This window comes from Ammospiza caudacuta, chromosome 8 (genome assembly GCF_027887145.1).
Source record: "Ammospiza caudacuta isolate bAmmCau1 chromosome 8, bAmmCau1.pri, whole genome shotgun sequence".
In the NCBI taxonomy this organism is placed as follows: Eukaryota; Metazoa; Chordata; class Aves; order Passeriformes; family Passerellidae; genus Ammospiza; species Ammospiza caudacuta.
The window spans coordinates 18087720-18113704 of NC_080600.1; the positions used below are offsets into that span (position 1 = coordinate 18087720).

General features: G+C 39.4%; 1 protein-coding gene across 2 annotated transcripts in view; it reads left to right on the plus strand.

Moving 5' to 3' along the window:
- The window catches only part of CARF (calcium responsive transcription factor), a 31252-nt gene extending 5476 nt beyond the window's left edge, over nt 1-25776 (plus strand). The window contains exons 3-19 of one of the 2 annotated variants that reach the window (XM_058809533.1): nt 185-424; nt 1423-1543; nt 3597-3726; nt 4113-4197; nt 7857-8046; nt 10232-10352; nt 11257-11400; nt 11833-12066; nt 12462-12624; nt 13597-13672; nt 15268-15398; nt 16392-16755; nt 17230-17934; nt 21557-21656; nt 22274-22316; nt 24142-24195; nt 25236-25776. In XM_058809533.1, coding sequence (XP_058665516.1) covers nt 242-424; nt 1423-1543; nt 3597-3726; nt 4113-4197; nt 7857-8046; nt 10232-10352; nt 11257-11400; nt 11833-12066; nt 12462-12624; nt 13597-13672; nt 15268-15398; nt 16392-16755; nt 17230-17348 — 2061 coding nt within the window. In that variant the 5' untranslated portion in view covers nt 185-241 and the 3' untranslated portion in view covers nt 17349-17934; nt 21557-21656; nt 22274-22316; nt 24142-24195; nt 25236-25776. Of the gene's footprint in view, nt 1-184; nt 425-1422; nt 1544-3596; nt 3727-4112; nt 4198-7856; nt 8047-10231; nt 10353-11256; nt 11401-11832; nt 12067-12461; nt 12625-13596; nt 13673-15267; nt 15399-16391; nt 16756-17229; nt 18075-21556; nt 21657-22273; nt 22317-24141; nt 24196-25235 lie in introns of those variants that run through there. The other variant, XM_058809532.1, reaches the window with a different exon arrangement.
- Nucleotides 25777-25985: the final 209 nt, after the last annotated feature.

The following is a 25985-nucleotide window of genomic DNA, read 5'->3' on the forward strand; positions in this document are numbered from 1 at the left end:
GTCTTAGTAGAGAGACTTCATTCTAGGAAGCAGGAATAAGAATGGAAGTAGAAAACAAAAGTAGAACTGCTAGTGTTAGCTTCTTGGTCCAGAAGGACAAGAGCTCCTCTGAGTATACACTATAGCACTCTGGTTTTAAATGTTCCTTTCTCTTTCTTGTTTTGTTTTTTTTTTCCCTTCATAGAAGTTGCTGCTCAAAGTACATTTTACTGTTTTTCCTCTGTGAAAGCAACTGAGGTGCATGGATTCCAGGGATCTATTTTTCGGCCAGAGCGACTCTGCCCCAGCCCTGCCCATCGCAGTCCCCCTGTCGGGCAGCCCTCCCCAGGCGCGGTCCTGCTCTGCCGAGGAACTGCGCGGGGCAGAGCAGCCCAGGCAGCCGCTGTGTGAGCTGCAGCCCCTGGGAGGGCCCGGTGCACCCATGGTGAGTGTTCACCCAGGGCAGGCAGGCCTGCGGCTGTGTTCACACACCAGGGAGCTCGCTGAAGAGCTCTCTTACTGGTGGTTTGGTGTAGCAACAGCTGATTCAGACTTTATATCTAGCGACAAGGTGGAACTTTTCAGTGGTACAGTTCATGCTCCAGTTGCCCTTCTTCAGGTAGGCACATCCTGTCTGCAACCATTACTAATTTTAAACTGATGTCTTTTGTCACTATTGAGCCTGGATGCTGCAGTGTGACAAGATCTTGTATTTCTACTGCTGCTGCTTTCTCTATATTCCCTGGATAAATCTCTGGTTTTTTGGGGGAATCAGAACATTAGCAGTAAGCTAAGTCATTATGTTTCACCTTTCTCCGTCAATTAATTTTCTTAAAATGTTACTTTGTAATTTGTAACACCTACTTTGTAAAAAAGGTAACTCTCTCACCCAGAGTCCTGTGTAATTATGTCCTGTGTAAATATACCACGATAAGTTGTTCAAGTTTTTCAGAATCCCAGATGATTGAATTTGTATTGTTTTTTTAAGCCCTGGGACTTTTCTTCTCTCTGCTTTTGCATGAAATGCTGCCCATAGAGGTCAGTTTCTTAGAAATAAAGCTCACAATTTTTATGTTACTATTAGTTCTGCTAGTCCATGAGTGGAGTTACAGTGAATCCAACTATGAATGGCTTTCAGGTATTTGTGTGTAATAGCAGAATTGTCAGTTTCAAATAAATGTGTAATTCAATGTAGAATCAGGTCAAGTACCGTTTTTGTTTTTTTTTTTCTTTCTTTAATTAAAGACCTATTTTAAAAGGGGAAAGTAATTTTAAGAAATTGACAATAAAGAGACAGTTTGCTTATTACGTAAAGTCAAGTAAATATACAGTTCCTAACTCTAAGCAAAATATTTCCTGTTCTGGTAATAATCAAACCCAGTCATGCTGCAAGATCACCATACAAACTGGAACCATTAATCCTTCTGTGTGACTGCCTTCCAGATGATTGTTACCAGCCAGTCAGAAAATGGGCAGGTGCTGCATGTCATTCCTTCTGCCCAGCCAGGAGTGACCCAAGTGATTATTCCTCCAGGTCAGCTTCTGGATGTGACCAGCACACAGGGTGAGTTTAAGCTGTGGGACTTGAGGGTTTGTGCTCCTGTGACTAAGCTCATCCTCCATGGTCTTTTTTAAGCACCTCTTTTCCTTTCCTTAGGAATAAGACAGAATGCACCCTGAACCTGCTTTCTGATTGTGGATCTGGTGCCTCCCACACCACATTTCCTGCTGGGCAAAAGCATAATGAAAGCTTATGAGAGCTATTATGCCCCCTTTCTGAAGGGCATGTGATGGGTAGATTAGATTAACATATAAAGCACAGAGTTGTTTCTTGCTTTATTTACCTTTAATAAGGATATTTGTGCCACCAGCTGTACTATTGGCTTCAAATGTTCAGTATTTGTTTACTTCATTGTGAGTGAAGTAGTTAATTTCTGTAATGCAGACAGGCCAGAAGAACATTAAATCTTCTGTTCCAGACATCACTGGTGATGATGCATCTTCTATGAAGCCAAGAATGAATCATTTAGGTAGAAATTCAGTTCCCAGTCAAGGAAAATAAGATGTAACTTTCCGTTCATTGGGATGTGTTAGTTGTCACATTTTAAGCATGTGCTGAGATACACTGGAAGCCAAACTTTCAGGTTTTCTCTAGGAAATGGACATACTGAAATCTGAAAGCATTGATTATTATCTGCAATCCTTGGTGGATGGCAAAATGCTGTGTACTAGGTTGCATTCACAGAGTGAGACTGAGAACGAGGTGGTCGCATTTTGTTAAACTCTCAAATGTTTTTTAAATTGTTTTTTCCTTCTCTCTATAAAGTTGTCAAGATTGGAGCACTGGCTAAGTGCTCATGTGGAATGATAGCTCAGAAAAAGAGTAGAGTCCTGGTGCTGGGTGAATAGAAGAAAGATTTGGCATTCAAGCAGTGATCTAGCTCTTTTCACTTAGGGTTGCAATATGTTTTCCTGACCTTGCATTGAAAGACTTGTTCCTACCCTAATGCTCAACCTTCCCTCTCTCTCCAGCTCTTTCAGGGGTAAAACCAGGTTTGATTACAGCAGAGTCTTACTCTACTTTAAAGCTGACTGGGAGCTGTTAGTTACAAAATAATTGCTGCTACTCTTTGTAAGCACTAAGTTGAAATATTAAATAGTAGTTTTGCATTTCCATTTTAGACAGTTGGGAAGACTTGCCAGTTTACTGTGGAGGTAGAAGAGAAAGGAGAGTGGCCTGTCAGCTCCTGAGCTTCACTTGTCTGCACATGGTGGTAATGCCAGAATGGTGCAGACTTCAGAGTAGCCTGTAGTGTCTTAAGGGCACGTCCCTGCAGGAGGAACCAGTGCTTTGAGCCAGAGTGGTGTTAATCCAAGTGCACACTTAGGAATCTTCTTATGGAGCTTTGTGTGGATCCATTTCTGTACTGTGTCAATAGCTTACCACTCTCTCTGGATGAGGGAAAGAAGCTTTCATAACTGAAGGGCAAAAATCCCTCATCTAAAGAGACCTCATGTGTTTTTGTTGAGACCAAAATATTGAATGTCTGCTTTCACAGTTTTCCATTATGTTTTTGTTTAACTGTACACACAGGCTTCAATCTAAGAGCAATTTTTGGCTTGTGGATTGCTCCCCATTACCAAGAAAGGCTAAAACATTTGTTCTAACAGCATGTCAGATTCAATTACAAGAGGCCTGTTTTTCTTGTTTGAGTGTTCTTTTCTAAGTACAAAGCAATATCATTACCTCATTTTTTCTTGTTTTAAAAGCAACCAGTGTGTGACTTGCAGCTGAACCAAATACTTGTGCAATCCTATATGGATTCCTGAAAGCAGAGTAATTTGCAAATTGCTCTGATTATTTACCTTCACAATTACCATAGTCATTAAATATAAGCAGCCTTACCAAGTGTATCTTCATATGTGTGCCAGTGTGAGCACTGGAGCACATGGAGTTTGAGCACTGATTCACAACTATTAGACTACTTTATCATCTATAAAATTTCTTTCCTACATCAAAATGCTTGCTTCAAATACAAAGTTTGATCATAGCTTGTTTTTCCTCATTCTATATTCAGTTATTAATCAGGAAGCTGCTTTTTTTTTTTTTGGTAAAGATATTTCAGAAGAGAAGTGTGGTGATGGGAATCTGCAGACTGTGGTGGTGGCTTCCATAGCAGACAGTGCAAGCAGTTACATTCTACATCCACAGGCATCTCTCACTGTATCAAAAAAAACAACCACCAGGTAGGTCAGGGGTTAAAGGATGAACAATCACTTTGATGCAATGTTAGCACTGCCTTTTTTTCTTGCAGTTTGTTTTTGCAATGGTTATCACAAAATTACCATGGAAAAGAGGTTATGAACACACAGTGTACTGAATGTTTGGAGGACTTGAATGTAGAAACCAGTGGGGTTTTTTAATACTTTTATTCACTGTAAGTTATTTTAACAATTAAATAGAATATGAAAATGAAAACCACAGATTTTTTAAGGCATGTTAATACAATATCCATAGTTTGATCATATGCTCTAGGATTATACATAATACACTGATTTGATCTTGCCTGTAGTTTAGACTAAGTTGTTGCTTTTCTGAATATCTGTATAGACTTCTATTATTTTTTTTTCAGGGCAGTGGAAGATTCTTTTCCCATCCCTCTTCAGCCATTGCCACTAAATACGCCTGCATGGGCACGCCGTCTCAGGAACTGTGAGGTGGGTCACAAAGAATTCTGACAGAATGTTTTATCATCTACCTCTGAGACACTGTTCCTGTTCCTTGAAAGGAATCATTTATTACTGTAGAAGTGTTCAAGCTTCTTGGTATATAGCACTGGTACTGCTAGCACAGTTAAACACATAAAATGCTGTGAAATCCCTCTCTATTTTGAGAATTTTAGAATAACTGACCATCAACTGCTCCTGAATTAAAAGAAGTGGTGCTGAAAACCTGATACCTTGTAGTGCTGGGAAGAGCCATTATGTGCCACGTGTTGTTCAACAGGGTTTGCTGTTGAATGACAGAGCAAAATTTGCTGACTTCTGCAACTGTCCATGTGGTTTGTGTTATCACATGGAAATCAAAATCCATGTGATTGGCCAGTGTCAAGTCTGAGGTGGGAAGTTTCTTGAGACCAGCTACCCCTTCCTCCTGCTGCCAGACTCTTCCTGACAGATGTTTATTTTACTTTCTCTTAATACTTTTTAAAAGGAAAGCTTTTAAATACTCTGTAGCTGCGTAATCTCTTTAGATATTTCTCCCATTTTTTTTTCTATTGGCTTGGCCACTGGCAACTAGAAGTTTGAGGGACCTAGACATTGAATTTCTTTCTGTATCTGCTTAGAAACAATTTTAAAATTAAATATATTAATCTATTCCTTTTGTATTATGCCATTTATTTAATACAGGTGGTACCGTCCACTCTTATGTCCACATAAATGTTAAGTAGTCAGAAAATTCTTAGCTTGAATTCTTCCATGGTGGAGATACCATTTTTATAGAAACAGTTGCTTAAATCAGTTGGACAGTTAGTTCATAAAATTCACTGTGTTTTTAGCACTATGTGGTAGGTTCTTTCCTGTCTTAACATCCATGAGGCTTATCTGAATCATTTATAATTGGTATCATAGTATCAGAGGACTTAGGATCTGCTTTGTCTCTCTATTACAAGAAATTTCACCTACCGTGTTTAAAATTCACAGTGACATTTATAGAAAGGTTCTTCTTTTTAAAGAAAAGGAAATACAAATAGTGTCTATTTCAATATGTTCTGAGGACACAAACATCTCCCTCTGCTGTTCAGCAGAACTGTTGCCTGTAAGCATTAATCCTCCCTGATCCACCAGAGAGTGCTGGGATGTATTGTGCCTTTTTTTGGGCATAAGCTATTTGGGATTTTGAGGTGTCAATTATCTTTCAGGTGTCAAAACGTTTTGTTACTAGTAGCAAAATTGAAGAGTCCTACTGAAATTTGGAGATCCAATTTGGATATGTCAGCTCACAATTCCACTCTTTGAGTTGTCTGCCAGAATTGAAACAAGCTTAAAGCAGTATTGCAGTCTCTGTGACACACAAGGTGTCAGCAGGGGAAGCCACTGCTCTCCTAAGGCCAATGACTCCTTGGGCAGTTGGGACTGTGCGCAAACACAGAGCAGTAAAAGCTGGCTGCCTCGAAATGTTCAGCTTACACTTGCTGTGTCTGGACTGCAAAGTGCCTCTGTACCCTTTCCTCAAGGAAATCTGCAGTCTTGATGTGTGTACTCTAGGGTTAGCTTTTATGTACTTTGCTGAGGCAAGGCCAGGGGAGAAAGAAGGAATCACTCAATTTTTTGGCTTGAACCTTGGAGTTAAAGGGCTGAAGAGCATGTGATTGCTTCAAGGTAATTACATTGTTGCAGAGTTAATTTAAACAGTTTCTTTTAATAACTTGTATTTAGTTTTCAGTGGTCTGATCAGAATGCATTTCCTGCATGTATCAGCCTACTGAAATAAAATGTAATTAAAACTGCATTAATTAACCATACAATTAAATTTAAAACTACATTAATTAACCACTATTTGTCTGAGGAAGGTACTCTTGTTTGTCCATTTTTTTCCTATTTGTGAAGCCTGTAGAAAGCAGGGATCTTGCGTGCTGTATGGTTTTCTTCTTGTCTTCCTCCTCCCCTTCCACCAGTTTAGGGAAAATGATCTAACTTGGGCAAAAGCCAGAATAGGAGAGAGTTCTTTAACTGTTTTTGCTACTTTTCTGGCACAACAGTTTTGTCAGTCTTCTCATCTTTCTAGAATAAAGTCAGTGACCTATTTTTAGTGACAGGTATAAGGTATGGGTAAAAAAAAAACAGCAGGTTTTGCAGCATTTATTATGTGCAGTGGTGCTGTAATCCCTCTTCTGAAAGGCAACATTCCAGACTTCTGGAAAGAAAGAAGTTCTGGTACTTCTCAGGCTGCTTTCCTTCTCCTGAATTTTTCAGATCAAGTTTTGTTCAGAAGTGTTATTTATAACTTCTAGCTAAACGATTGCCAATGTCTCTTGCTCCCACAGCCGTGTGAGTGCAGCCTGTGCAGACATGGTCAGCTGCTGCAGCAGTGCCTGCAGAGCAGTGAGCTCTGAGGTGTGAGCAGCTCGTGTCCCAGTGACTCTCACCCACTGCACACACAACCCTCCGTGCATGCCCTTGCACCAGCAGCAGCAGCACTGTGCTGGCCCAGTTCATTCACAAGATCGTCACTGGTTCATTGTTGACTTCAGGTCTTGCTAACCACAGACATTCTGTTTTTCTTAGATGAGTGTGAGGCAGGTTTTAAGCAGTTGTTGCTAAGGTATCTGTTGATAACCTTGGGGAGACACTGTTGCTCTTTTGCTGTCAGTATTATTTAAACATCTAGCTGTTCTGTCAGTGAAGGTGGCAAATCAATCAGAGACCTTAGTACTCATTCACCATGTGTTTTTCCTGCTGTTAACACCTTAAGACTGAGCTGGCAAACTACTCTGGCTGTTACAGCTGCTTGGCCAGCCTGACCCTCAGCTGCATATGAACAGAAGCAAGTGTTGCATTCTGAGTTTGGATGAAAAGTTCTTTTCTCTTCCAGTAATTTTATTGCTTGTTGGCTGGCCTTGGCGGACCAGCACTGAAACAACTGCGATGGAACTGAGTAGCTGGAGTAGGAACTACTGAGTAGCTGGAGTAGGAACTACTGAGTAGCTGGATAACTTCTTTGAGTCAAGTTAGATGCAATTTTTGTGGAGTTGCCCTGACATTAGCAGAGTTAATGAAACCATCCTCAGTTTGCACATGGCAAATCTGGTATAGTAAGTTTCTGTGTAATGCTGAGAATCAAGAGTGCCTCAAAGGCTGGGAGGGATGTTGTGTAAGACATTCATTTCAGAGTTAGTGCACTAAGTAGGTGAGACAGTTACTGGTGGTATGGGCAGGTGCAGTGTGTGTTGCAGTAGATGCAGAGACAATTATTAGGGATTCAGAGCTCCTCTATGGCAGTCAAGTGAAAACCTTAATCTAATACTAATTTGTCTAGTCAGTGACTGCAACAGAAGTATGTGTTGGTGGTAAACTACAGGAGTGAAGTTGTCCTCTGGAAATCAGAGTTGACAGTGACTGTAACCTTTTTAGGGGCTCTTGGTGTTCTCAGGGTCTTGAATGACTGACAAACTCCTGACCTCAGTGGGGATTGCTCTTCTGTTAGATCCTATGATAAATCTCTTCATGAGGATACTACTGTGGGGACAAAAAACATGGAGTGCCAAAAATCTGGGCCTGTGTTCTCAGCTGCCGGAGTCCCTGAGTGCTTTCACGCGTAGTGTTAGCAGTCAGCTGGGTGAATAATGCTGTTGTTTCCCGTCCTTTCCACGCAGAGAATTGGGGACTCGTACCGCGGCTATTGCGTGAGCGAGGCAGAGTTAGAGAGCGTCCTGGCGCTGCACAAGCAGCAGACACAGAGCGTGTGGGGCACGCGCCAGTCTCCGAGCCCCGCCAAACCCGCCACACGCTTGATGTGGAAATCCCAGTATGTCCCATATGATGGGATCCCCTTTGTCAATGCAGGTAACTAACTTTTGTTTTAATAACTACTTGCAAAATTTCAACATCACCTCCCAGCTGGCCGCAAAGAAGAATCTTTATGTTGTTCCTTAGTTCTGATAAGGTTGAGACACAAACATAAAAAAGGGAGCAGCTTGCACACTGCTGTGAGAGTCTGAAGGAGATTGTTTCCTTTTTTGTGTTTTGCTGTGATTGTTTCCTTTTGTTCTTTAGAGATTAGCTAAGTACCATTTGATGGGAGTTCTTGTGATGAGGTCTTTAGGGAGAGGTCTCATTTGCTCTATTAGGATCTGAAAGGTCTTGTAAGGGTAAGAGTTTGTTCGATTATTCTTGCCTAACTTGAAGATCTTTAGAAGAGTTTGTTGCACAAGAGTGAATAAACTATTTAAATTGCAAACATTAAAGTAATAAATAAATAAATTCAAAATGCCAAACAAACAAGCAAGATAATCATCAACAGACCTCAGCAGAGAGACTTATAGCATTTGGGGTTCTTTTTGAAATGTTCATGCAGGCTTCACAGCTTGGTAGTTACATATTTAGCTCATGCAGTACATACGTGAAGTTGCCAAGAGTTTAATTCGGATATAAAATGAACGGGCTTTACTTGCTACATAGAGAAAATGAGTGACATATAAGTTATGTTTGGGGTTTTTCCTTTTTTTTTCCCTGAAAGTTGCTGAAAAAGGGAAATGTTAGCACCAGTTTTAAAGCGTCAGCCATAAACTGTGAGGTAAAAGAAAACTAAGAAATAAAATCAAAGCAACTTACTCTTTTTTTTCCCCAACATGCGTATGAGACATCTTTAGTTTCATCTAGATCATTTGGTATCTTATGGAAACACATTATGTTGCTTTTATATAATACTTCAGAAGTTTCTGGGTATATCACTTGTGGCATAGGCAGCTCCTTGCCTGCTTACTTGAGTACACAAACTATAAATAAAATATAACTAAACATGATGTGGAAGAAATTTGGAAGATGTTCCTTTCTTGACCACTTTAATGCTTTGCTTGTCAATCCCTTTTGTTAGAGTTCTGACTGGAAGAAGTCACTTAATTTTAGTTTAGAGCAAAGCAGTATTTGTTTGAGCCTGCCTGGTTTTGTATGGGTGTACTGTGCTGAAACTGTTATTTAGCAGTTAGGATTTCTTAACTGCAAGGCTGAGCTTTTATGGGACAGCATGGTCTGAAGTGTTGATTTAAGCCAAGAGGCTGGAAATGTCTGCTGACCTTGTCTCATGGTATGACCCCAGCTGGAAATCACCACAGAGCTGCTCACGCATTCCCCCAGCAGGGTGGGAAGAGAATTGAAAAGGTAAAATTGAGAAAACTCATGAGCTGAGATAGGAACTGTTTAAAAAGGTAAAGGAAAATCCATACACACACAGTCAAAGCAAAGTAAGGAATTCATTCAGCTTTTCATCCCCAGGACAGTATTTGTAACAGTTACTTGGGAAGACAAACACTCTAACTTTGAATGTCCCCCCCTTCCTCCTGCTTCCCTCAGTTCTATATGCTGCACATGATGCCACATGACATGGAATATGACTTTGGTCATTTTGGGTCAGCTGTCCCAGCTGTGTCCTGTCCCAGTTTCTTGTGTCCCTCAGCCCCCTCATTGGTGGGGTGGGGTGAGAGGCAGAAAAGACCTTGACTCTGTGTAAGCCCTGCTCTGCAGTAACTAAATACCCCTGTGTTATCAGCACTGCTTCCAGCACAAATCCAAAACACAGCTTCACTCTGGCTGCTGTGAAGAAAGTTAACTCTATCCCAGCCAAAACCATCACACCTTTGATTTCAGCTGGGGATTTTTTCTGTTGTTTTGGGGGTTCTGCTTTTTATGTTTATTACCAGTACTGTGCTCCTTTGATAGCTTGCAAGACTTCTGATCTTATAAAGTACTGGTGCTCACCAGGCAAAGTCCAATATTTTGCCCTCACATATTTGAGGAGTGCTGTGAGGTGTAATAAGTTTGAGAAATGGTTTAAAGTGCTTTGTGTTCTTACATGCTGGGAGAGAAGCATTTGCATTGTATTTGCTTGCTGTACCTGAGGGTTCTGCCTTCTGAAGAGCCTGATGGCAAACAGAAATGACTGCTTCAGAACTCTCATTTCTTCTGTAGTTAGTATTTTACTGTAATGAATTAAGTGGTTCCTTGAACAGAGAGCATTACTTTCTGTTTCCAGGAAGCAGAGCCATTGTAATGGAGTGCCAATATGGGCCAAGGAGGAAAGGATTTCAGCCCAAAAAAGCTGGTGAGCAGGAAAGCACCTCTAGCCAGCTGTACAAAGCCACTTGTCCAGCAAGGTAAGAATTATATATAAAGCTGTAAGAGTGACTGAGCATCCTAGGAAAGCTTTCTTTCTGTGAGCCATGACAGAGCACTGGTTTGGGATGGTAGCTGATACTCACAGCTCTTGTAGCTCTTTTGCTTTATCTCCTTGATAATTTGAGGTTGATACTTTTGTAGAGGTAAGGAGGAAATGCTGTCCTGTCTGACTGAATAAGGCTGAAATTTGATAGGTTCTCTGCAAAATAGCAAAGTAGCAATACATCACTCTATGAAATACAAGTGGGATTCATTATCTACCTGAGCATTCACAAGTTATTGTGGTTTCCTTTGGTGACTATTTCTGCTTCTAAAACTTTGTCATCTTATTTGTTGTTTCTTCAGGCTTTTAATTGCACTGATATCAGTCAATTATCCTAATTTAGCACATGTCCTGTGTGCTGAAAGAGTTACAGTTCTTCCTGTTCACTGGGGATTTTCTCCTTCTTCAACACTAATGGTTTTTTTCCTCACCCTTGAGCATTCTCCTGGGTGCTTGTTCAGTGTTCACTGAGCTCAGAGTGTGCTTGATGATAGTTGCAGCTAGGTCTGTATGTGCTCAATTCTGCATAGCTGGGTGAACTGCAGCCTGTTCACAATTGGTGTTGTGCTTTTACTATAGTCAGGGACGAGGGCTTTTGCTGAGGAGTAAAATCACTCTGGCTGAGTGGCTTCCAGACCAGAAGTGTGTCTGTCAGCATCCATACCTATTAATATATCCTTAAGAATTTGAAGTTCTTTTAGAGACTCCTCACACCTGACATCACTCTGCTTGAACTTTTTCTATATTAATGCCTGATATGAAGTAAGTGGGATTTTTGCCTTTCCCTTCCCAAGGACAAAGTATACTGATGGAGAATTTTTTTTATTCCTCCTTGGAAGGATCTATATTAAAAAGGTCCAAAAGTTTCCAGAATACAGGGTTCCTACTGACCCTAAAATTGACAAGAAAATCATAAGAATGGAGCAGGAGAAAGCATTCAACATGCTGAAGAAGAACTTGATAGATGCTGGTGGTGTGCTCAGGTGAAACTTCCACTTTTTTCTTTATTTTCACAAATGAAGCCGAAAAGAGCAGTATTTTACTTGATTTTTTTTTTTTTTTTTTTTTACTTAGTCACTTGTTAATAGTAAAAAAATCCACAATGTCTTTAAGACTTCTGTGGCAGTGAAGTATTAATTTGGTAAATGTGTTAAGCACTAAGCTAAGGAACTTCAGCAGGTATTTCCATGCAGGATATTGATAGAAATAGTTGTATTGTTTTAGGGTTGATCTAGTTTGTTTTGCATTGAAAGGTATGAGAAGGCCCCAAGTTCTGAAAGACAATTTCTTGCTCAGGGGCTGTAAAAATTTGTCACACTGACTAGGTTGTTGGTAGTCCTCAACTGTTCCCCCAAGACACTAATTTATTGCCTTTGTTTGAGAATTGTGTGTATAACCTCTCTCCTTCTTGCTAGGTGGTATGTACAGTTACCTACTCAGCAAGCCCACCAATATCATGAGATGGAAACTTCCTGCCTCCCTCCTTCACCATCCCATCTTTCTATGTCTTCTCCTGAGGAGGAGGAGGAGGTCATTAGGGATGAGAACACTACTCTGCCTTCTCGACTTCATCCTCAAGTGGCAGACAAGATCCGAGAGCTGGTGTCTCAGGGAGTGGAGCAGGTCTATGCAGTGAGGAAGCAGCTAAGGTACAGAACTGTCTGCAGTGCTCAGCCCATAGTGCTATATCTACTTCTGTAATTGATTCATTTGCTTTGCAGCTAAAGAGCAATGCTGGTGCATTACTGAATCTAATTCCCAGATGTCATAAGTCTGTTTTTCCCAACTTTTGATATCTTTTCATATCATTGTAGATAGCCTCCTGAAAGAGCTGCTGTACTCTTTAAAGTTACTTGAATAAATGGGGGTTTTAAATTCCAAATTCTGTAGCCAATGCACAGAGAACTGTCTCAGTAGATCAATCTAGCTTGCTTTTGTCTTGTCATTGCAACAATGGGAGGGAGAAGGTAACAGGGTCTCTTAACAGCAGGAAATAATGGAATATATTTTAGTATGGTAATAAATGTCCTTTAACATATGACAGAAAGTATGTGGAAAGAGAATTGTTCACACCTGATGAAGTGCCAGAAAGACATAACCTGTCCTTCTTCCCCACTGTGAATGACATCAAGAACCACATTCATGAAGTGCAGAAGTCCCTACGGAATGGAGAGATGGTGTATGATTCAGAAAGTATCCCAGCAACGGTATGTTGGCCTTTGTGTATCTTTTTGATTTTTGGAGTTAAATACTGGAAATCTTAATTTTACCACTTAGCTGTATTTCATCCAAAATTTTCTGTGACTTTATATTTCCAGCAGAAATATTTTAGTGGAATCTGTGGCTGAGTAAGACTGGATTAAATGTGAATAAAATCTTCTGACCTTATTCAGTATTTATCTTGTCAGCAGTAGATTGCTGTTAGTTGGTTGACAAATGACACCATATTAGCACTTCTTGATGACTGCATGAACTGGAAGCCATTGGTGTAGAAAAATTGACACGTGGCATAAAATTTTATTCATGCCTTTGTCACTGTCTATGTTTTGAAGAAGCTACTACTACTTTTCAGTAGCTGAAAAAATGGGGGTGAAGTGTGTCTCAGATGCTGTCTAAATTAGGACTTAATAAACATTTTGAATGTGTTGATAGTAATAAATGCACTTTATAGTAAGTGCAGTGAGGTTGGAGTTGAATCTTCTGTTAAACCTTGTTCCTTAATTTTCTTCCATGTATTGAGTATTGAAGTGTACACAGTGATCCTAACTTTCCCAGTTATGAGACTAACTGCTAAGAAATGGCTGATTTAAAATCAGCTTTGACAAACAGCACTGTTAAATCATGCTGTGTCATCAGTCTTTTCCCTCTCCCTGCACTGGTGTAGCCCAGGTGAATGAGTGTGCTTGTTAGTTAGCCAAATGGTTTCACTATTTTATATTTTAAAATCTATTAAACTCTTAAGAGCAGGTAAAGCAGATAATCTTCCTCATACACACTGCATGTTTAAAAATCTTTTACAGTACTTTTTTTTCTGAATCTAGAGGTCCTAAAATGCCTAATTATAAAGAAGTAAGCAAATGTAATTTTAGACACTGTTTTCTTATCAGTCCTGTATTGAGCCTGTGTTCCTGTAGACAAGCTTGCACCCTTTCTGAGAACTGAGTTCTTTGTCCTTTCAGCTGCAATGGACCACAGACAGTGGGAATGTCCTCACAGAAACAGTGACGGTTGCGTTTGCCTCAGCACCTTCTGATGGTAGGACTGCACGTGTAACCTGTGTCTCCAAATGTCTTTTATTAGCTGTGTCACCCAAGTTCATTTTCCTTCCCAGGAGGTTGCTGTCATGTCCTGTCACTCAGGTGAACTTAAGAAGGATTATTTTGCCATAACTTTTTTGGTTTACTTTTTTTTTTATTTGACCGCATGTGTGGAAAAATAGGCGTAGTCATGATGGTGTTGGCAGAAGTATTAAAATTATAAATTTGGCTTTTATTTAGCATCTTCAAGCAAACAAAAAATTTAGTGAACTTTTATATGAACTGTATACATATTTGTTTTCACTTCAACATATATGTATATACACATATATGTTTTAATATACATATTTGTTTTAATTTCAACTTGTGCCAAATGGAGACAACTGTACATTTAAGAAATCAGGCAGTAACAGAACTTGTTTGTGCAGAGCTCCCTATCTCCATGTGATCCAATTTTCTTTGTAGCAAGTAGAGATTTGAACTATTACCTTTTTTCCCGGGGGTGTCACTATAGAATACAGCTCAGGGAGAGGACTATCTCTTCCTGCATGTGAACATTCATGTATGCGTATGGGATCTCTGTATAATATTCAGAATAGTCTAAATATTTGAAGTACTTGTGTTCAAGAAGATTTATAGGTTTGTATGTGTCTTCTGGTCAGTTGTGATAGTTAAGAGAGTGCAGATCATTATATATATTGAAAAACGTACCTCCACTCAGATTGCTGGAATTTTTTCCTGTGATTTTCTGATAGAAAATCTTTTGCAATTGATAATTTTCAAATTTTTGCATTCACCAGACTAATCTGCATTCACAGGGCAAGTTCCTCTATTACCTCCATAACAGTGGAACTAAGAAATAAGAAGCTGAGCACTGTCTGCCTGTGTCTGCATAAAGCTTAACCAAAATGTTCTGGGTAGCTCAAATAGGAATGATCTCATGAGAAGTTTTCTTGCAGAAATTGTTATAAGCAAATCTCAGTTTTTGCAAAACTTCAGGAAATTAGGTGCATCATTCTTGCATTAAATAAGTATTTTGAGGATATTATATAACCTGTAGGCTGAAAGACCTCCAGATAAACGGACTTTAGATGATATTGCATGGAAGTTAATGCTGATTTCACAAAGATGGGGAGTAGTGAGACACCGAAAATTTCCTGTGTAGATCTTTATTTTGAAAGACAATCCTTTCTTTTGATACCTGTGTGTTTCTAAGCCTTTACTCAGGTATAGTTATTGTCAAATTATTTGCTGCTTTGCTAGAAATGTTTCAGCTTTTATTTTATGACTACAAATTCAAAGCACAGTGTAGGGTGCAATTACTTTGCTCTCAAGAACAGATTTATTGGTGCCTCTGGTTTTTGCTTTGTACAGGTACATACAAATTTCCTGCAGTATCATCTTTCTCTCATACCCAGTCTTCTTTCTTTAGCAACCAAGCTCTGCAAAGAGAACAGCATATATGTATGGATATGTATGTCTTCTGTATATCTGTATTGAGATTGAAGGGAGTTTGGTTCACAGGGGAGGCTTTTATTAAACAGGAAGAAGAGATTTGTCATAACTGTCTGCTTCCTCACTTTGGCACCACAGGGAGCTCAGGAGTCGAGTCAGTCATCACCAAAGCAGAATCCAACCAGAGCGGGGAGTCCTTGGTACCAGAAACAGCTCAGCTGCTGTCTTCACTCTCCTCACTTCAGCCCAAGATATTTGCACAGCTTCAGGTACAGTCAGGTCATGCACAGAACATCAAACATGCTGTGCTGGAGGTGCTGGAGGCAAGCTAGAACAGCATGTTCCCTCTCGGCAGATCCCAAACGTAGCTGGGTAACACGCACTTGGAAGTAGCTGTCAGCTCTTACTCTGGTTGCTCCTGCATGTCACGTTGACCAGGTAGCTGTGGTGCAGGGGATCCCACTTCCATCTTTTGACACTTTGAAGTTAGGGTCTCCTGTGAAGGCAAAACCAAGAGGATAACAGCAGTGGGTTTCCACCTCAAACCAAGTTCATTTTCCACGGTCCAGTCATTTCATAATGAAAATGCTACAAAACTGAAGGGAGATAAGACAATCTTGTTTATTCCTTTTAAATCCTTCTCCAGCCTCTTAAGAAAATATCTTAAAATCCTGAAACTGCTTCTAGCTCAGAGCTGTAAACATGCAGGTTGAAAGGCTGGAGAGGGAGGGATAAGAATGTCATGCTAAAAGAGCTTCTTTTAAAGCTCATCTCCCTTCAAAGCTGGCTCTCTTATCCTTCTTCCTTAACTACTTTGAAAATCTGCCTTCGTATTTCTTGAACCCCAACAAAATGCACTTTTTCTCTAGAAAAATGATCTGTAGTAAGATTCTGTTCTACTTGCTGTTTCTTCTCTTTCTGAGGACAGCCTGACTCCATCTCACATCATTTTATTTAAAGCAGTGTGCTTAGCTTGTAGTACCCACCTCTTGTGGGAATGGACAGTACTGGGGAATGATCTGAAACTGAACATCAATCCAAAATTAGAACTTTATGGTCAGAAGCAATCTTCTAAATGCTGCTGGATTCCATTGTCCTAATTGTTTTCAAGTACATTTTGAGCCTAGAGTTGCTGGGATTGAGTGTTCAGAAGAGTTAATGAGTAAGAAGTCAGAAGCCACCTAGACAATACATGCTGTTAAATGCAAACTCCTTCTGCTGTAACTACTCCTAGGTTGGTACTTCTGCCTTCTCTTCCACAGGGATTACAGCTGCAGTCAGCATTTACCTCGACAAACGGATCAACAGCCCTGCTAGCTGTAAATAACCATTCCCCTCCCAGCCCTGCAGGTCTCCTGGATTCCCTGGGGGGTGCAATAGGCAGCCATTCTCTAGCACTGGGTCAGGGGCACAGTCTGCAAGGTGCTGGCCTGACACAGGACAGTGCTGCTGTGCCTGCTTTTGGGGCTCTGCCTGCCTCTGATCAGAGTCTGCTTGCCATGGGCCAGCTGGTGCCAGGCGAAGGGGTGGATGACTCCAGAAGCCTGGAAGGAGGAGTGCAGCAGATTCTCTTGGGAGATGTGCAGACTATCCCAGTACGGATTGTGGACAGCCAGCCAGCACTTAGTAAGTTGTAGTTTTCTCAATAATATGTCAATAATAGAATAGAGAAAATACAGTGGATTTTGTTCTGTGTGTCTTGAAGAAAGGAGACAAATGTGTTGATAGTGGGGAACTCCAAGACAGACTTCTTTCAGACAGTTCTAACTAGTTTTTTTATTTTTCTGTGGGAAAGGGGAAAGATGTTTTTTGTGGAAGAGATTTTATATCTCCAAACATTTATTTTTTTTTTATAAATTGGTTTAAATATTGTTACTTGAGGGGAGCCTTACTGGAGCAAGTTCATGTCATCTTGCAATGCTTTAGAGCACAGTAGATGACATAACTGGCTATCAAGCTAAAAAGCAGTAAACTTCATATATGCCTTAACTATTAGCTTGAGTTCCTGAAATATTTTTCTTTTAAATGCACAGTTACTGGGGCTGAAGCGTTGTCAATGGAGTTTGAACTTCAGTGTTTGATTTTTGTTTTGTTTTTAAGCTGAAGAAAGTACAGAGGGTGTTGTTACTTGTGTGAGCCAAGTTAAACAAGAACCAAGAGAGAAAGCATTGTCTATGGAAACAGATAAAATCAGAGACTGCCACAGTTCCTCACCATAGTTCTTCACCTTCACCTGTGAAGCCTGGAAGGATTTTCAAATTGGAGAACTCTAAATGTCTTGGAAGGAAAGGCAGGTGCTCTCAAAGTACTGCCATTCTTTTTTAATTTCTATATGACTTTCAGAATAAGCATATTTTAGAGTACTTCTGATAGAAAGCTGTTTTGCTTGGACTGATGGGGCTCACTGCCAACTCCAGGTCATTCCGTTGCCCCGTGGAACACCACCTCACTCTTCTGTTTCAATTTTTGAGTAATTTGGATTCTATCCAAATGGTCATTTTGTTCATTGTTTCTGAAGGTCTTCCACAATTTAATTCCTTAGCTTTAGAATGTGGATCACAATGCTGGGTTCACATTTTCTGCTTGAAACCCTTGACTTTTATTGTACTACAGAGACCATAGAATCTGTCAGCTCCAAGATCACAGAATCCAACAGCAGAGTGGATCAGTATGGCAATGGTTTTGTGACAAAAGGAAGGTCCAGGATGCTAAACTTCAAAGTGATAAAGGACATGGATGCTTAAGAAAATGCAACTTTGACCTGATCATAATGTTAATGGTGTGAAGATCAAGGAGAGGAGAAAGGTGAGGTTTCCAGGTGAACATAAGGTTGTATGATAAAGAAAAGTGTGTGAATTGTAACAGTGAATGTTTTTGACTTGACACCTTTGAACTTAAGTTCTGGCTTTATAATGAGGTTCATTGATGCATGCAGCCTTCCTTTGCAGCGGTACTGTGATTGCAGTTGGTCATAACAACTAAATGTAGGAGTCTTTCTCATGGAAAATGATTGATGCTGCCATTTCAGCTTATCTACCTCTTGCTTTGAGTACTTGAAGCTATCAGCTCAGACAAATGTGATTTAAGCTGCTGTTGTTTGGTATGTAGGGCTTGTGGATACATTCCTAACAAAGAGAAGCCCAAGAAAACAAAGGAAGCAATCAAAGCACTATGTCCAAGTATGCTGTCACCACAACATTCAGAAAATAAACTAATCTTTTTCAAAGGTGACATATTCTAAGACTTATGTGGTCCATACAATTCAAATAATTACCAGGAATCTTTACAAAATAAAATGTGATAAAAATTAAAGTTTAGTAATATTTGAGGTAAAGCCATAGTAAGTGACAAGCACTGAGCTGTGTAATGTGTGACAGACATTTAGAAAAAAAATCACACCTACAAATAACTTGGAATCAATTTAAAGCTGTAAATGAACTAAAACTAATAACAACATAAACATCAAGTTAAGCAATTGCATTGTTTGCTTCAGATGTTGAATTCCTAGAGCAACATTCAGAGTAGTTTCTATACAGCAATAGGAGCCTTTTTGTTATTAGTTCCTGCTAACTAGTTGAGAGCTTGATCATAAAATAGGGGTTTTTTTCTGCATGCTGTGGAAGAATCCAGTGTGAGGATTCTCTCTTTTTCAGACTTGAAAACAAGCAAACAAATAACCCCAGGGAAATTTATTAGTTCATTTATGTAGAGAAGAAAGTGTTGTGAATATTATATGAACCAAAATGTTAACATTTTTAAATTGTTACTTTACCTTGCACTCAAGCATTCACAAACATCTTCTAAACAGTGGCGATTTAAAATTACTTTTTCATTTTATTTAAAGCTAAAACTTTCAAAAGCCTTACATTGAACTTGAGTTCCGAATGCCTTTATATGCAAAATCTGTTAGGTGCTATATCTTAGTCTTAACATATATCAACTTCTCTGTGGCTAACTAACATTATAAATATTATTTGTTTAAAGCTAATGTTTCTGGGTTAGGTCCCATTAGAATTTTCCAACAGGATTATGCTCTTATTAAACAAGAGCCAGTATTTTATCAGGCAAGTGCATTAAAAAAAATCTCCATTTTTTCGGAGCCTCTAATATTTAGTATCTACACTGACTTGTTTTATGGTATGCTTTACTCGTTCCTAGGTAGGAAAAATCCCACAAGATTCACCTGTGGCACTTATTTATTTGGTTGGGGTTTTTAATCTTGCCTTATTTGTTTGTTGGTGGTTTTTCTTGGTAGGTCATTTTGCTAATTGCCAAAATATCTCCCAGATGGAAGTTGTCTGCTGCAGTGTTAGTTCTGGAGCACTCACTCAGCAGTCCCCTTCTCTTTTCCAACTCAAAAACTGCATACCAGAATGGTTACCTCCTTCTATGCTGCTGTGTTCAATAATTCCATCATGGCCAGCTTTTCTTAAAGTTTAAACTATTGCATTCCAACCTATATTCTCTTTCCCTATATTGCTCTTTTTTTAAGAATTTTTCCTCATTGTTGAGAATCCTTCTTTTCAAAAGAATAAATTACAGCTAAAGATTACCAGCAAGACGTTTTAGTTCTCTTCAAAGCAGACAATACATTTGTGATTGGAGTAAAAGCTTAAGGAAAGTCAAGTTATATTTCCATCAGTTCTTGCTTAGTTCCCTCATTAACAGTTCTGGTTTGTGCACAGTTCTTTCCACCATGAGCTACAGTTTCCTCCTGTGCTGCACAGTATTTCTGGTGGTATTTCTGGTTTTGACCTACTGCTCACAGCTGGAGAAAACCATCTTGAATTGCAGGTTCTGAAATTAATTTTGTATTCTATCCTGATTTGCATGGTACTCTGAAAACAATAGAAGAAAAAGTTGCAAGAATTTTAAAGAAGCAATAAAGAATTAGTTGTTTTTAAGAGCTGGGGATCAGACTTGCAATTCTGTTATTCTGTTTATTGGGAAATTTATTTTAAATGATTCTTGAGTCAATACTCACATTTTTGTCTTCAGTTTTCTTAATTTTTGCAGTATTTCAGTTCTTTGTCTTCCAGATACATATTTCAGTTTATTACTGTGTCATTTATTTTAATTTAATGTAATAATTCTTTTTCAAAGTGTGTTTTACATTTGTTTTGTGCGTGTTGCTGAAGGAGGAATATGAACTCACCCCCATGTCCAGTCTCTATGTTTGATTTAATGTATTTTTTCACTAATATCCACCTATATTTTACAGAGAAGACTGTTATGTATCTGAAAAAGATCAGAATTAAATGGTGCCACGTGTAATTGTTAAAGTTGTTTAAATAGAATACTCAAGGCTGATTTTTCAGAGTAATCTATGTAGCTTGATGCAGAGTACTTGGTTATTACTTTGTGTTGGAATTGCAGATGTTTACTTTTTCTTGTGGTTGTTGTGTGCAAGCACTTATTTTGAAAATCTAGAATTCCTGTCCTTCAACAGTACTGTAAATGAACAACTGATTCTCCAGTTATCCTTGGTTATCCTATGCACTTATCCTATCCAGTTATTGTTGTTGGTTGTCTGTAAGAGTGGTTGGTTGCTTTACAAAAAGAGATGTGCTTCTGTATGTGCATGCAAAGATAACCTTTTGGTAAAATGTAGAGAAGGTGTAAAAAGGTACATATGTATAGCTCTCATTCAAGGCTGGAGGCCTCTTGGACGGAAACTAATACTGGTAATGAGTGCTTTTTGTGGTACAAAATTATTGCAGTTTCCACAAAATTTAGAGGCACAAATGTCTGTGTATGTATGTGTATGTATATTTTTTTTCTATAGTAACTTAATGTAAAATATTCCTATTCAAATGTAAACTACTTGTTCTTTTCAAGTACTGGTCTATTTTGTGGCTATGGGGGCTCATGGGGAGAAATGCAAGAGCTCTGTCAGGGCAGTGGATTTTAAGGATGATGGAGAACAAGTAAGACAGCTTCAGGGAGAAGCTTCAGGTGGAAGAACTACTTCAGGTGGAAGAAATTGCTGAAAAGCAAGGATCCTGCTGGGAGGGCAGATGGGGGCTGTGCCTGGGGGGTTTTGGGGTTGAGAGCCCAAGGGCTCAATGCAGTTCCTGAGTCTATCCATAGTCCTCTCTATGCCAGTAGTGGGTAGTGTGAGTTCATGGTAGGAATTTAAAGGTATGAAGAGAAGGGAAGCCTGCCCTGCCCTTAAAAGCAGAAAAGCTGCTTCAGTTTTGGTGAGCACCAGAGGCAGATAAATGACTCCCCATAGTCTGAGGTGCCCATTCTTAGCTTCTGATATAAAGAAGAAACTCCTCTTGAAGCTTCAGCCCAGGGCTGTAGACTCTTTTTCTTTACCTGTTACCAAGGAAAACAAACCTTTTCTTTCCAACTGAATTAACCTGCTGCTTTTCTCATCCCACTGACTGCAGCTCAGTATCTGCCCAAATGTCTCTTTCTTCAGACTTATTAAGGCTTCCACAGAAATCCCATGCCCTCAGGCCCTCCAATTCTCAGTGTTTCACTGCTGGACTGTTGAAGGAGCTGCTGAGTTCACTGCACAGGTAAACACTGGTGAGCTTTGCCCCATCAGTTTTTCTCCCTCTTTCCCCACAATCACAAGTACATATATTCCTTTAAATTGCATTAAGGTTTTTTATTTGCCTGCTTAGGGGTTTATCATTGTTACTGGGATGAGTATGAAGGAGCCCTATTTTACAGACCATTTACATTCACAGCAACTGAAAAGATTTGATAAAACAAGGAGGAAAGGATGGTTTCTGCCAGCTGTTAGGGCTGACCTCTTTGATACCACTTGAATTCCTGATTCTGGCTGTGGGTAGTAGATGCCTATTAAATTGTCTGTCTGTTGGCAAAAGTGCAATTTTCTCCCTTAAGGCTGTTCAAGCAGACAGGTTCTCAGATGTTTAGGTAGGAAGATTCTGTTCCATTAGGGATAGAAAGTGTGATACAGCTGAGGATGGTAGGAAAAGTTACTGCTCTTTATTGGTCTCTGATGAGAAAATCATCTTTGATCTGCCTTGCCTTTCTGAACAAAGCTCTTGTAGGAATAGACTTCAGAGCCTATCCCATCAGTAGCAATTATCTTCTCCCCAAAACAATGCACCTCATTAATGAATGAAACCAGCCATGTGTAAAACAGGTGATGTTAATTTTTTAGGTCAGAAGCTATCCAGCTGGCCTATCCAAAAACAGCAGCTAAGGTATGATCTGGGGGGAAAAGGAGGAGAGAGCAAATAACAGGAATGTGTGTGCATATGTTTTTTTGTTTTTTTTTTTCCAATGTAAGCTCTTACATCTTAGTATCCCATTCCATTTCTGATGCACATGACAAATGAAATGTTTATTTTCTGAAGGGATTTGAAGTGTTTTCTGGAGAGTCTTCAAAGGAGTGATCATAAATAGTATTGCTGTATCATGCAAACTACTGGTACATGTTTGTCAACTAGGACCCCATCCTGTTCTTGTACAGAAGGGGTTTTAAAAGCATGGAAAGCTTTACATGTAGTGTCCTTGTCCTAAGGAGCCTTCCTTGGACAGGAAAATAGGAGCTGTGGGAGTAATTCTCATCAGTAGTCTTTAGCCTCTGATAGATAGAAGACACCTTGCAAAAAGCGTGTATATGATAGTCCCTCACACAAGTCACCTTTGGATACTTTGTAGTTTTAAAGTACATATGCATACATATATAGATGTATGTACCTCAAAATAAAATGGAGATATGACTATAGTTGTTTGCACATAGTTCTTTAATACTATTTTAATTACACTTATCTGTGGTTAAATGATGCAGATATTCAGATCTTTTATGTGGGTAATTGGAATTCATGTTTGTACTACAACCATCCTTCACTCTCTGCAGTGTGGCTCAGTTGGTCATTTGGCATGTACTGGCTTCTGTTAATGACATTCTGCCTGTTTAAACAAGAGCATGCTGTTCTGAGCAAATTAAATTTCTCACTCCTCCTCATCTTTTTTCTAACAGGGATTGATATGGCTCATCATGAAAATCTGTTTGTAGTGTAGTGCTTTCACAAGAGTTGATTTCTGGGTCTTAACTAGGAAGGAACTAGAGGGCAAAAGCTTACATACTATTGGATCTGCCATTTGGACATTTGTCTAATTTCTCTGGATTTCTATAGCAGGACAGTGCCAATACAGCATAAACTGCCACTAAAATACTGTAAACATTCAGCTCTCTCCCTTGGTCAAGTGTTGACAGTTCAGTGGCTCCAGGAAAGATCATAGGAATATTTCTGCTCTTTGGAGAACAGTTTCTGTTCTGTAGATACTATTTAGAACATAATTGGGTGTGGCAATCAAATGACAATAGGAGAGCCAGATCAGTGAGAGAGGGGGCTCAGTGCCAGTGTCCTTGTGCTAGACTGACATTGTCTGTGCTAGTCCTGAAAGCAGCCTTGACAAGCAGTGATTGTCTCTGTGCTGACATAGCTGTTCTTTCTGCTTGCCCACTCAAGAAGTTCTACAAGCTTTCAAGGAACGTGGAGAGCATGAAAGTGTGTAAGATCTTGTGAGAGGACCTGCAGGAATGAAACAGAGGAGAATAAAATTTGATGACATGACTTCTATGTAATGCACTTTCTTTGGTGGGAGGAAGAGGATTTTCCAATAGAGAATAAAAGTAAATCTTCCTTTTCAGAATATTAGTATTATTGCTGACTCTCTCTGGTCTACTCAACAAAATGCCTAGTGTTTTGACAGATCTCAATATTTTTATGAGTGTGTCCTAAAATGTTAATGAATACTCATTCATACATTGCCATCTTTGCATGTCATACTGAAACTGTAGGCCAGTGGCATCTCCTTGATCTCTTTACTGTCTCTGTGCATTTTATTAAAGTAAATAAAAGCTTATTTATAAAGAAACAGCAGAGAGCTTTTATCCAGAGTCTTTCAGATACACACTTTTTACAGAGTAAGCTTTAACTTAATAATGTTGTATATTTCTAGCCCTTTAATAACCTAAAATAACCAAAGCCTTTTCACTTTCTTTTTCTTTTTATCCAGAACATGAAGCATTCCAAACTACCCCTCAAAACCACCATGCTTAGAGCCTGAAAGGTTTGGCACTTTTCTTTCTCTGTAGGTGATCTTCCATCTGTGCTGTGTTCAGTGTCTTGCATCTAACACCAGAGTCCATAGTTAACACCTGTCCCATCACATGAGGGCACTTTTTCATTTGCATGATCTACCTGGTCACTTGACAGCATGCCAGTAACAATTTCTGCAAACCACCTCTTGTTGATTAACATCTGTCACATCAGTTCTAGATGGGGCAAATTTTCTTTGTGCATGGAATTTGCATTGGTTTAGTGATACCAGTGGTGCCAAAAATGGTCAGATCTCATGAACTGAGAGCCTTCTGTTGTGAGTTTGATCTTAATCTGAGTTCTGTCTGAGCTAGGGACAAATTCTGAGGCCATGCCCCTGTGTTCTGCAGTGCTTGTTGAGTGGAAGATAAATCTTCCAGCTCCCAAGAACAGCTGCATTTGTGTTTCTGCCTGATACAAAGCTGCTGATATTAATCTCCTGAAGGATGGCTCATGGAATTCTGCTTTCCAGCTTAAGGGAAGATAAAGTCTCTGTGTATGAAAACTTGGTGGAAAATGTACAGAGAGTTGGGAGTGCCCAGAACAGTCACCCTCAAGTGTCCTTAATTTAGGAATAGGAGCTGGTAGAAGGAATAAGCAACTGAAGAATATAATGGAAAGTAGGCATTCCTGCTCTTTACATAGCATTGCCCTTACACAATACTTTTTCTTAAATATGTTCCTTGACAAACACTAGTCAGCAGTGAGAAGAAAACAAATCTCAATTTCTCCCCACAGCCAGCTTACAGTTTAACAGTGTTTCTGCAAATTAATCACAAGTTGGGCCTAAAAATCTATCATAGATCTAAGTTCAGTTTGTTTTATCAGGTCACTGTTAAGTTACATAAATTTAACTTTTTTGCATAGCTGTTTCTTTTAAAGATAAAATTAAATGTGAGAGAGAACTGGAAATTTTGTTTCTAACAGAGGACACTTCAGTTGTCAGAAGTGTGCAGGTGTTTCCCCCTTGTCTTCCACTTTTATCTCTTAGTTCATTTGCTGTTTTCTCAGGATCACTTACCTCTGAGAGCGCTCCAGATAACTGTCAAGAGACCAGAGCAGAGAACAGAAGAGGAAGACAAGTTTGCAAAAAACTGCTTGCAGGAGATAGAAAGCTCTCAAAGTTACAGCTGAAGATGGCAATTTCTTATTGCTGAAATGGCTCACTTTAGATGGTAAATGTTTTTTTTTAATATACTGCTTTTTAATTGTTGATTTTGTTACTATTTATGCTCTGAGCTCACATCTAATAAAAGCTAGAATGTTAATTGTGTATTTTGCTTTTATCTTCAGTGTGCTGGTTATCTTCTGAATGCAAACTGGTCTGATAACTCTGTGGTTTTGGCTGTTGACAAAGCTGTTATCACATCTGAGCTGTTCTGTTCATGGAAAGAGATGAAGGAAATGGGAACCTTCTTCACCTGACTTCTGCTGAGAACAGATGATCTGTGGAAAGAGGCATTTACTAGTTTAAAATCAATATCCTCACAATAATTTCTTGGCTGCACAGGTTTTTCATGTCAGGTGCTAGTGCATCTCTAACTTTGCACATAATACAAGCCATAAAATTACCTCTCACTGGCCTAGCAATTTTTTGTTGTCTCCTACCACTGTACTCATTGCTTTTTGGGAGTGGGGAAATAGTTTTAACATGTTCTGATTTTTGACTTTTCTGCCTTTCTCCTGTTGCCTCTTTCTCATACTCAGAGCAGCACAGAAACAAATTTATCATTTTAGAAAATTTCTCTGTCCTCAGTTTTG